General features: G+C 42.3%; 1 protein-coding gene across 1 annotated transcript in view; it reads left to right on the plus strand.

The window, feature by feature from the left end:
- Positions 1 to 10,260, plus strand: part of LOC138032673 (uncharacterized) — a 31,017-nt gene extending 20,757 nt beyond the window's left edge. Inside the window, exon 2 of the mRNA XM_068880382.1 lies at positions 713 to 10,260. Coding sequence (XP_068736483.1) covers positions 721 to 7,671 — 6,951 coding nt within the window. The 5' untranslated portion in view covers positions 713 to 720 and the 3' untranslated portion in view covers positions 7,672 to 10,260. The remainder of the gene's footprint in view (positions 1 to 712) is intronic.
- Positions 10,261 to 11,454: the final 1,194 nt, after the last annotated feature.

Here is an 11,454-nt window from a genome sequence, read left to right on the forward strand (position 1 = left end):
TGACGTAGAGATCACTTCTACTTATGTTAAGGACGGTGCCTACTATTGTTATTGCGCATACGTTCTGCGCATCTCGAGATAATCGGATTTCCTATTGTTAGTGCTTATTAATACAGGGATATTTTTGCGCGGTTCAAACTATGCGGCGAAAGCAGAACTTAGCAAGTGATCTTGGTATCCAAAAGAAAATTGGGGGTAACCATGCATTTTTCAGAAATAACTGAATTTCAATTTGGAAAAGAACGCCATACATTGCTTTGTATTTTAAAACCTTTTACAAATATTGTTGATTAATTATCTTCAAAAATGGGTGGTTACCCTTAATTTTCTTTTTGGATTTCAATAACACTTGTTAAGATCTGCTTTTCCCGCATATTCAGTAAACCGCGCAAAAATACCTTTGAATTAGTAGGCACCGTCCTTAATATTTAGCAACAAGCAATTAAAAAGATCTGCTAGCAGTCTGCCTTTCAAAAGGAGGGAATGTGTGAAGTGTGGGTGATAATCAAGTCATAATATTTGTCGCATTAAGGACAATTGAAATCACTTTTTAAACAAAATATTTCCACTTTGACTCGCTTTGAAAAGAGTTATAACGTAACTTTTAATGCTTTTGGCATTTGTACACCTTACTGTTATCAAGGAAACTTTTACAAATATATCAAAGAGATTTCATACAGCAAATTAACTTCGCAAATTTATTTTCGACAAGGACTGATCATGGCGACTGGTCCGGAATACACTGAGGAACAACTCAATTACTTCAGGATCTGCTTCATCACCACAGATGTAACAACTGAGGGTCTGCGGACAATCTTTAAACAAGAATGGGACAGTCGCTACAAGGCAACACTGGGAGAATGGAAAGACGAGCCCCAGAACGGGCTGAACTTCGAAAACCAGGAGTCGCCACTAACCCGAAAAAGAAATGCGAAGCTTTTGACAACCATGGTTAATGGCAACCGATCAGAATGGGATTGTACGATGCTCTTTTACGGGATCCTTTACTCTGATTGTATCGGGAGTTCCCTAAACCCCCTTATCCGTTCAAGCGTGAATGATTTAAGAAATTTTCGAAATCAAGATTTCGCTCATTTACCACAGGGCAATCTCACAAAGTCAGAGTTTCAAAATTCTGTGGGAAAAGTCTTGGTTGCCTTTCAAGCACTTGGCCTCTCCGATGTGAAGATTAAGGTAGTTACAAACCAAACGAGTTTTCCGACAAGCGAGTTGACGAAAGTACTCCAACGAGTGAAAAAAACAGAACAGCGTCGAAAGACCCTTGAAGAGCAGTTGCAGCGTGAAGCTACTCCGTTTTGCGTTCTTCCTCCCAAGCCATCGCATCACGTTGCCAGACGAGATCGTGAGGTTATAGAAATACATCAAAAGCTAAAGCGACCAAAGAAAGCCAAAAAGAACTGTTTAAGTTACCTGTATATCTCAGGAAACCCGGGAAGCGGCAAATCTCAGTTAGCTGCTCTCGTTGCGGAGAAGTGGTTTGACGAAGAAACAAGCGACGCAAGCATAAAGACATTTGTAATGACTCTAGATGCGCACAACCTCGATTCACTGTTGGAATCATACTACTCTTTTGCTCGACATTTAAGGTGTCCAGAAGATGCCTTGTCGGACATTATGAAGGATAAAGATATGGATTCAAAGAAGAAAATCGCAAACATTAAGTCCTTAATTAGCGCCAAAGTGGAGCTTTACTCTTCTTGGCTGTTGATAGTGGACAATGTTGTGAGATTGAATGAAATAAGTCATCATTTGCCACAAACGGGGAACTCGAGCTGGTGTAAAGGTCAGGTGTTAATAACCTGTCAAGACACAGCTGCTATACCTTCAGAGACGTGTTCCATTAATCACATATCAGTGAGCGAGGGTATGATGCTGTCTGACGCTCTTACTTTATTAGCCTCCCTCTCGGGCATCGCTGCCAATGCCGCCGGAAAAGAAGTTGCTCAGGCATTAGATTATCAACCCCTTGCCTTAGCAAGCGCCGCCACGTTTGTCCGACTTGTGCGAGAAAAGATATCATCTTTCTTCGGCTGGAAAGAGTATCTACAGAAGCTTTCCGACGGTCAGCGTGTAAAAACTGAGGCCTTTCTTGTCGAAAGCAATCCAAGCTATCCAAACTCCATGACCAAGGCGATTTCACTGGCTGTGAACAGCGTGATGTCAACTGACAAAGTTTTAAATCACGCTTTCAATTTCATTACTCTCTGTGCTCAGCAACCATTAAACCTTGAACTTTTAATCAACTACGTTTTGAATGTGGAGAAGGAAAACGATGGTAGCGCAGGAAGCAAACTTGATGATGCAGACATTATAAGTTTGAGGATTCAAGAAAGCTCACTGGTCTTAATTGAAAAAGACGACAGGGGCGTCTTCGTTCGGGTACATCAGATTACGAGAAATGCCATCCAAAAGAAAGTTGCCGAAAATTGTTCGGAAATTGTACATTTTGAAGTTCTTCCTGGGGTTATTACGTCATTTTATCAGTTTACAGTTGATGAAGGACTAGATCATCAAGACTCTGTCGCTAAAAGCTTGCACTTGGTGCCACACTTAAAATGGCTCATAACTGAAATTGAAGAACACATATCTGAGGTTAAGAAAAGTAATAAATTAAGGGTGAAATATTTCCCCCAATATTTCCTTACTTTAGGCTACATTTGTTATTTTCATTGTTACTATAATACAGCCAAAACCTTCGGAATTGTGGCCCTTAATTTAAGCCAAATTTTTGAAGGAGATTCCGCACAAACCAATGCTGAGTTGGATGACATGGGACAAGCTGAAGAGTATTATGGCCGTCATCTTGCCATCTGCCGTAAAAAGCCTGGTTCTCAGCCTGTCGATGTTGCAAACTGTTTGAACTTTTTGGGTGATGTAATTCGTGACCAAGGTGACTGGGAACAAGGGAAGGAGCACTTTAAGTTGGCTCTTGCTATTTACCAAGAAAAGCTTGGTTCTCAGCATGTCAATGTCGCATTTACATTTAAACGTTTAGGTGATGTACTTCGTGTCCAAGGTGAGCTGGGTCAAGCAAAAGAGCATCATGAGCGGGCTCTTGCTATTTACCAAGAAAGGCTTGGTTCTCAGCATGTCGATGTCGCAAAAACTTTTAACAGTTTGGGTGATGTACTTCGTGACCAAGGTGAGCTGGGTCAAGCAAAAGAGTATCATGAGCGGGCTCTTGCTATTTTCCAAGAAAGGCTTGGTTCTCAGCATGTCAATGTCGCATCGACTTTTAACAGATTGGGTCGTGTACTTCGTGACCAAGGTGAGCTGGGTGAAGCAAAGGAGTATCATGAGCGGGCTCTTGCTATTTTCCAAGAAAGGCTTGGTTCTCAGCATGTCAATGTCGCATCTGCATTTCATCGTTTAGGTGATGTACTTCGTGTTCAAGGTAATCTGCGAGAAGCAAAAGACTATTTTGAGCAGGCACTTGCTATTTTCCAAGAAAGGCTTGGTTCTGCGCATGTCAATGTCGGAAAGACTTTTAACAGTTTGGGTTATGTACTTCATGTCCAAGGTGAGCTGGGTCAAGCAAAAGAGTATCATGAGCGGGCTCTTGCTATTTTCCAAGAAAGGCTTGGTTTTCACAATGTCTTTGTCGCATCGACCTTTAACAGTTTGGGTGATGTACTTCGTGACCAAGGTGAGCTGGGTCAAGCAAAAGAGTATCAAGAGCGGGCTCTTTCTATTTTCCAAGAAAGGCTTGGTTCTCAGCATGTCAATGTCGCATCAACTTTTAACAGTTTGGGTAAAGTACTTTGTGACCAAGGTGAGCTGGGTCAAGCAAAAGAGTATCATGAGCGGGCTCTTGCTATTTACCAAGAAAGGCTTGGTTCTCACCATGTCAAGGTCGCATGGATGTTTAACAGTTTGGGAGATGTACTTCGTGACCAAGGTGAGCTGGGTCAAGCAAAGGAGTATCACGAGCGGGCTCTTTCTATTTTCCAAGAAAGGCTTGGTTCTAAGGATGACCGTGTCGCATGGACGTTTAACAGTTTGGGTGATGTAGTTCGTGACCAAGGTGAGCTGGGTCAAGCAAAGGAGTATCATGAGCGGGCTCTTGCTATTTACCAAGAAAGGCTTGGTTCTCAGCATGTCGATGTCGCATGGACTTTTAACAGATTGGGTTATGTACTTCGTCACCAAGGGGAGCTGGGTCAAGCAAAAGAGTATCATGAGCGGGCTCTTGCTATTTACCAAGAAAGGCTTGGTTCTCAGCATGTCGATGTCGCATGGACGTTTAACAGTTTGGCTGATGTACTTTGTGTCCAAGGTGAGCTGGGTCAAGCAAAGGAGTATCATGAGCGGGCTTTTGCTATTTACCAAGAAAGGCTTGGTTCTCAGCATGTCGATGTCGCATGGACTTTTAACAGATTGGGTTATGTACTTCGTCGCCAAGGGGAGCTGGGTCAAGCAAAAGAGTATCATGAGCGGGCTCTTGCTATTTACCAAGAAAGGCTTGGTTCGCAGCATGTCGATGTCGCATGGACGTTTGGCAGTTTGGGTGATGTACTTCGTGTCCAAGGTGAGCTGGGTCAAGCAAAGGAGTATTATGAGCGGGCTCTTGCTATTTACCAAGAAAGGCTTGGTTCTCAGCATGTCAAGGTCGCATGGATGTTTAACAGTTTGGGTGATGTACTTCGTGACCAAGGTGAGCTGGATCAAGCAAAGGAGTATCATGAGCGGGCTCTTGCTATTTACCAAGAAAGGCTTGGTTCTCAGCATGTCGATGTCGCATGGACGTTTAACAGTTTGGGTGGTTTACTTCATGTCCAAGGTGAGCTGGGTCAAGCAAAAGAGTATCATGAGCGGGCTCTTGCTATTTTCCAAGAAAGGCTTGGTTCTCAGCATGTCAATGTCGCATTAACTTTTAACAGTTTGGGTTATGTACTTCGTCGCCAAGGGGAGCTAGGTCAAGCAAAAGAGTATCATGAGCGGGCTCTTGCTGTTTACCAAGAAAGGCTTGGTTCGCAGCATGTCGATGTCGCATGGACGTTTGGCAGTTTGGGTGATGTACTTCGTGTCCAAGGTGAGCTGGGTCAAGCAAAGGAGTATTATGAGCGGGCTCTTGCTATTTACCAAGAAAGACTTGGTTCTCACCATGTCAAGGTCGCATGTATGTTTAACAGTTTGGGTGATGTACTTCGTGACCAAGGTGAGCTGGGTCAAGCAAAGGAGTATCATGAGCGGGCTCTTGCTATTTACCAAGAAAGGCTTGGTTCTCAGCATGTCGATGTCGCATGGACTTTTAACAGTTTGGGTGATGTACTTCGTGACCAAGGTGAGCTGGGTCAAGCAAAAGAGTATCATGAGCGGGCTCTTGCTATTTACCAAGAAAGTCTTGGTTCTCACCATGTCAAGGTCGCATGGATGTTTAACAGTTTGGGTGATGTACTTCGTGTCCAAGGTGAGCTGGGTCAAGCAAAGGAGTATTATGAGCGGGCTCTTGCTATTTACCAAGAAAGACTTGGTTCTCACCATGTCAAGGTCGCATGTATGTTTAACAGTTTGGGTGATGTACTTCGTGACCAAGGTGAGCTGGGTCAAGCAAAGGAGTATCATGAGCGGGCTCTTGCTATTTACCAAGAAAGGCTTGGTTCTCAGCCTTTCGATGTCGCATGGACTTTTAACAGTTTGGGTGATGTACTTCGTGACCAAGGTGAGCTGGGTCAAGCAAAAGAGTATCATGAGCGGGCTCTTGCTATTTACCAAGAAAGGCTTGGTTCTCACCATGTCAAGGTCGCATGGATGTTTAACAGTTTGGGTGATGTACTTCGTGTCCAAGGTGAGCTGGGTCAAGCAAAGGAGTATTATGAGCGGGCTCTTGCTATTTACCAAGAAAGACTTGGTTCTCACCATGTGAAGGTCGCATGTATGTTTAACAGTTTGGGTGATGTAGTTCGTGACCAAGGTGAGCTGGGTCAAGCACAGGAGTATTATGAGCGGGCTCTTGCTATTTACCAAGAAAGTCTTGGTTCTCAGCATGTCAAGGTCGCATGGATGTTTAACAGTTTGGGTGATGTACTTCGTGACCAAGGTGAGCTGGGTCAAGCAAAGGAGTATCATGAGCGGGCTCTTGCTATTTACCAAGAAAGGCTTGGTTCTCAGCATGTCGATGTCGCATGGACTTTTAACAGTTTGGGTGATGTACTTCGTGACCAAGGTGAGCTGGGTCAAGCAAAAGAGTATCATGAGCGGGCTCTTGCTATTTACCAAGAAAGACTTGGTTCTCACCATGTCAAGGTCGCATGTATGTTTAACAGTTTGGGTGATGTACTTCGTGACCAAGGTGAGCTGGGTCAAGCAAAAGAGTATCATGAGCGGGCTCTTGCTATTTACCAAGAAAGACTTGGTTCTCACCATGTCAAGGTCGCATGTATGTTTAACAGTTTGGGTGATGTACTTCGTGTCCAAGGTGAGCTGGGTCAAGCAAAAGAGTATCATGAGCGGGCTCTTGCTATTTACCAAGAAAGACTTGGTTCTCACCATGTCAAGGTCGCATGTATGTTTAACAGTTTGGGTGATGTACTTCGTGACCAAGGTGAGCTGGGTCAAGCAAAGGAGTATTATGAGCGGGCTCTTGCTATTTACCAAGAAAGGCTTGGTTCTCACCATGTCAAGGTCGCATGGATGTTTAACAGTTTTGGTGATGTACTTCGTGACCAAGGTGAGCTGGGTCAAGCAAAGGAGTATCATGAGCGGGCTCTTGCTATTTACCAAGAAAGGCTTGGTTCTCAGCATGTCGATGTCGCATGGACGTTTAACAGTTTGGGTGGTTTACTTCATGTCCAAGGTGAGCTGGGTCAAGCAAAAGAGTATCATGAGCGGGCTCTTGCTATTTTCCAAGAAAGGCTTGGTTCTCAGCATGTCAATGTCGCATTAACTTTTAACAGTTTGGGTTATGTACTTCGTCGCCAAGGGGAGCTAGGTCAAGCAAAAGAGTATCATGAGCGGGCTCTTGCTATTTACCAAGAAAGGCTTGGTTCGCAGCATGTCGATGTCGCATGGACGTTTGGCAGTTTGGGTGATGTACTTCGTGTCCAAGGTGAGCTGGGTCAAGCAAAGGAGTATTATGAGCGGGCTCTTGCTATTTACCAAGAAAGACTTGGTTCTCACCATGTCAAGGTCGCATGTATGTTTAACAGTTTGGGTGATGTACTTCGTGACCAAGGTGAGCTGGGTCAAGCAAAGGAGTATCATGAGCGGGCTCTTGCTATTTACCAAGAAAGGCTTGGTTCTCAGCATGTCGATGTCGCATGGACTTTTAACAGTTTGGGTGATGTACTTCGTGACCAAGGTGAGCTGGGTCAAGCAAAAGAGTATCATGAGCGGGCTCTTGCTATTTACCAAGAAAGGCTTGGTTCTCACCATGTCAAGGTCGCATGGATGTTTAACAGTTTGGGTGATGTACTTCGTGACCAAGGTGAGCTGGGTCAAGCAAAGGAGTATCATGAGCGGGCTCTTGCTATTTTCCAAGAAAGGCTTGGTTCTCAGCATGTCAATGTCGCATTAACTTTTAACAGTTTGGGTAAAGTACTTTGTGACCAAGGTGAGCTGGGTGAAGCAAAAGAGTATCATGAGCGGGCTCTTTCTATTTTCCAAGAAAGGCTTGGTTCTCAGCATGTCTATGTTGCAAATTGTTGTTGAAACTTAGGTATTGCACTCCAGAAGCAATGTGACCTTGGTCAAGCAAAAGATTACTTTGATCGTGCTTTGACCATCTATGTGAACTGCCTTGGGCCTGAACATTCTAACGTTGTGATGTTTCAGCGATGTTTGTCTCAAATGCGTCGACAGATGAGAAAACAGAATTCAGTTGCCAAGGTCTCGGGCCAAGGATCATTCTCATGATAGTAGGAAGAGAATTGCGTGACATGTGTAATAACGCGCAAAGGCCCTGTTGACATATTTAAGGGCTGATTTACACGGTACGACTTTGTCGCATGCGACAACGGCTTACGACAGGCCCACGACATGATTTACGATTGTTGTGTACGTCAGAAAAAATGTCGTAGCATTTTAAAACATGTTTTAAAACGCTGCGACAATCGTAAGTCATTTCGTAGGCCTGTCGTGAGCTTGTCGCATGCGACAAAATCGTATCGTGTAAATCGGCCCTAACGATTGTTCCTAAATACTTATCTTTAGGGGAAGAAGAGGAATCAGTGTTAATGGGGAATAATTGTTTGTATTTATGCCTGGAGAAAACGAGGGGCAAGTAAGCGAATCCCTTATATTAGGCCCTATTCGGATTACAAGAATTTAAAGTCCATTATTAGTTCTGTGTCATAGTGCATGGTTATAGTTCAAGACCCACAACTTTTTTGTCAGTTAGTCTGAAATCGGACCGCGTTTTCATGGCAACAACGGATAAAATAGTGGCAACATGCGCACAATGTAAAAATAAATTCAAAGTGATTATTATGGAGCAGAGGGATTCGCTCACTCACCTAATATTCCCTTGTTTGTACAGATACAGTTCGATTGCTAGATCCACTGCACCTTAATCGAGTCATGTTAATCTGTTCAGATCAGGCGGGAAAAACATATTTCCGCTTAGTGAATTAAGTGTGTGATTTTTTTTAGAGGTTCATAAGTATTCTGTTTCAAAATCATAGAAATTTAAACATAGAACCAGTACTAATTAAACCAACACTGACTGTTTTACTAATAAGGACTTAAGCCGTGTTCAAATTAGGCCTCCATTATGATTGAATTATAATCAAACTAAATATGAAATGGGTTCACATCAACTAATTACAGTCCCTGATTATGACCGGATTATAATTACTTCAAACAACCTCAAGGGGGTTGGTTAAAGTAATTATAGTGCGTAATTGAACAGAATGGCGAACACGTGGTGGTATGCGGAGACGAAAGCTCTAATCGCTTTATGAAGCGAACATTTGGATTTGTTTTCTTCTATTCTCGGAAGATATCCTTGATTCTCTTCTCGCTTCAAGCATAGTGGTGATGATCGTGCCAGCCATACGAACCGGGGCCATTTTGTTTCACACTGCGAAGTTCAGTACTCTGCCTGCTGTATTTGAATTTTCACAGATGTGAAAAGAACCATAATTGAATAAAACTGAACGGAGTATGATTGCCTGAATTAAACTTTAGTTGATCATAATCAATCTTGAGTGTGAACACGGCTGAATTGTATTGATCATGATTGGCAGAAGCAATCTCACGGACGCTCAATATGTGTATAGGGATGGCTGTGGTTGAATAGACGCCTTCATTCAAATGCAGTTTAACTATTTAAAGGAACTCGATGATAAGGATTGTACCAATAGATTTTTCGAAGGTCTTTGAAAACCTTTTCTTCTTTATCTTTTAATTTACATCATTAGAAACTAGATCATTGGATAATGCAATTTTAAAGTTTTGATTGTCTTAGTCATCATGGTATATGAGCTATTATTAAATTTTCGACGTCGGATATTGCGTTTCTATCTTTCTGATTGGTTCATTCAATCTCGGGTATCAGCTCATATACTGCATGACCTAATATGGAAGCTGATTGCGTCAAGTGTTGGCAAGCTGGAAACTGATTGGCTTTAATTTGCAAGTGTCCAATGTTATGAGGATCAGAATTACTTTTAGTTTAACTGTCATGCAATTCCAGACATTTCTAGAATTATCTTACAATCTGTAATATTCCAGAAATTTCTTTGATGTGACTCAGCAGTTTCTACAAATAGTAGACCTTGTAATGAGTAATACACTCCAAATACCAACAGAACTTTCTGGATGCTTAGAGTAAAAGTATAAAAGCAGGCTTGTAAGTAATAGAAAAAACTCTTTTGCCCGAGGGATTACACTCGTGGCTGACTGTGATTGAACTTATGCTATGGATGGATGCAATACTCTGAGGAAGCTATAATCAACTGCGATAACTATGGTGAAGCTATATTAAACCTTCGACCTTGCTATATCCGGAGAGCAGAAAGTGACGATAGTCAAAACGGACGAAGAGATCAGAGTTCATTATGAAGTCTTCCGTAAGAGTTTGTCTACACAGAAAATCCAGTGAGTGGAAAGAATCCAGTGAATCAAGAAAGTCAAGAATTGTTCTCTACAATCGGTGGAACTTGGATTAATCAAGATGAAGATCAATTCCTGAATGGCCATGAAAGACAGTAAGCATGCTTTATAAACTGCCTAACTTAATCTTTCACCTAAGTAAATGTAACAGTGTAAAACTAATTAAATAATAGTGAAAAAGGGTAACTGCTCGTTGTCACACTTTTTTTGCGTGCCTTATATCGTACTCGGGAGGTCGTTTTCACTTACGCCTTGTTCGCGGTTTGGTTGTTCCAGCACGTAACACCAAGCGTTCAGAATTAAATGAGAATTTAATAAAACAGTTATTCCATTCGCGCTTCTTTGATTGGTATGCAACGCGCGCTCGTGGAATAATTGTTAATTATAATATTCTCTTCAAAGAGAAGTAACTGTACGCATCAGTTTTTTTTTTTTGTTTTTACAAGATAAAGTAGAGAAGATTTATCCATAATTTGTGGGCGTTTTTTATTAAAAATATGAAGACTTTGAAGTCCTTCGCGTGGTGGAATCCTCCTAATCTGAATGCCTCTTGTGTGTCATAGCTTTTCAATGAAACTTTACAGATTAGAAACACAACAAAGTTAAACAGAAACCACGGAAGGACAGCACTATGAAACTGCGTGGCGCTGCTAGAGACAGAGAAGAGGAAATTTTCTTTATGAAAAGCGCCATGGGAATCACGTGCCAGCGAGTAAGACGGGTCACCGAGTACAATTGTCATACCCAAAAATGAGCGGCCGGAAAGGATTGTGCACTCATGCGATAACCGCCTTGCTCAAACGAGGCCAGAACCAGTAAAATAAGTCGTGTGCAGCCAAAGTTAAGTAGATTTGTTCAACACTCAATAATCAAACAGCTTTGTAGATGAGTCAAAAAGAGCTGCGCCCAAAACTCTCGCAACAGGTGTCAATAATAAAGGATTGAGTGACACAAAACAAGCTAAGAATCACATAAATAGTTCAAAATCCAAAGCTCGGCCAATGGCACAATAGACCTTATTCATAAATGGCGGTCTCATTTATAATTTTTTTGTCCACGTGCAAATTAGCCTACCAAGCCTCATTTTAAAGCAAGAATTCTTTTCAATTCACTGTGTGGTATCGAGGCTTGGTGGGCTAATTTGCACTTCGACAAAAGAATTATAAATTGACCGCCATTTATGAATAAGGTCTATGAAATAACTGGCAAAGAACTATGTGTGTTTCGTTATCATTCTCCCAAGAACGCGACCTTAAGAGCTTGAGAGGTTTTCATTTGAAGAGGGAAATCTTGACAAAAGGAGCAGAGAACGCAGTATTGCCCCCGTCCCTACGCCCTCCCGCAGGCTACGAGAATTTTTTATTTGGTCCTTAGATTTAA

The sequence above is a fragment of the Montipora capricornis genome, chromosome 14 (assembly GCF_036669925.1).
Source record: "Montipora capricornis isolate CH-2021 chromosome 14, ASM3666992v2, whole genome shotgun sequence".
NCBI lineage: Eukaryota > Metazoa > Cnidaria > Anthozoa > Scleractinia > Acroporidae > Montipora > Montipora capricornis.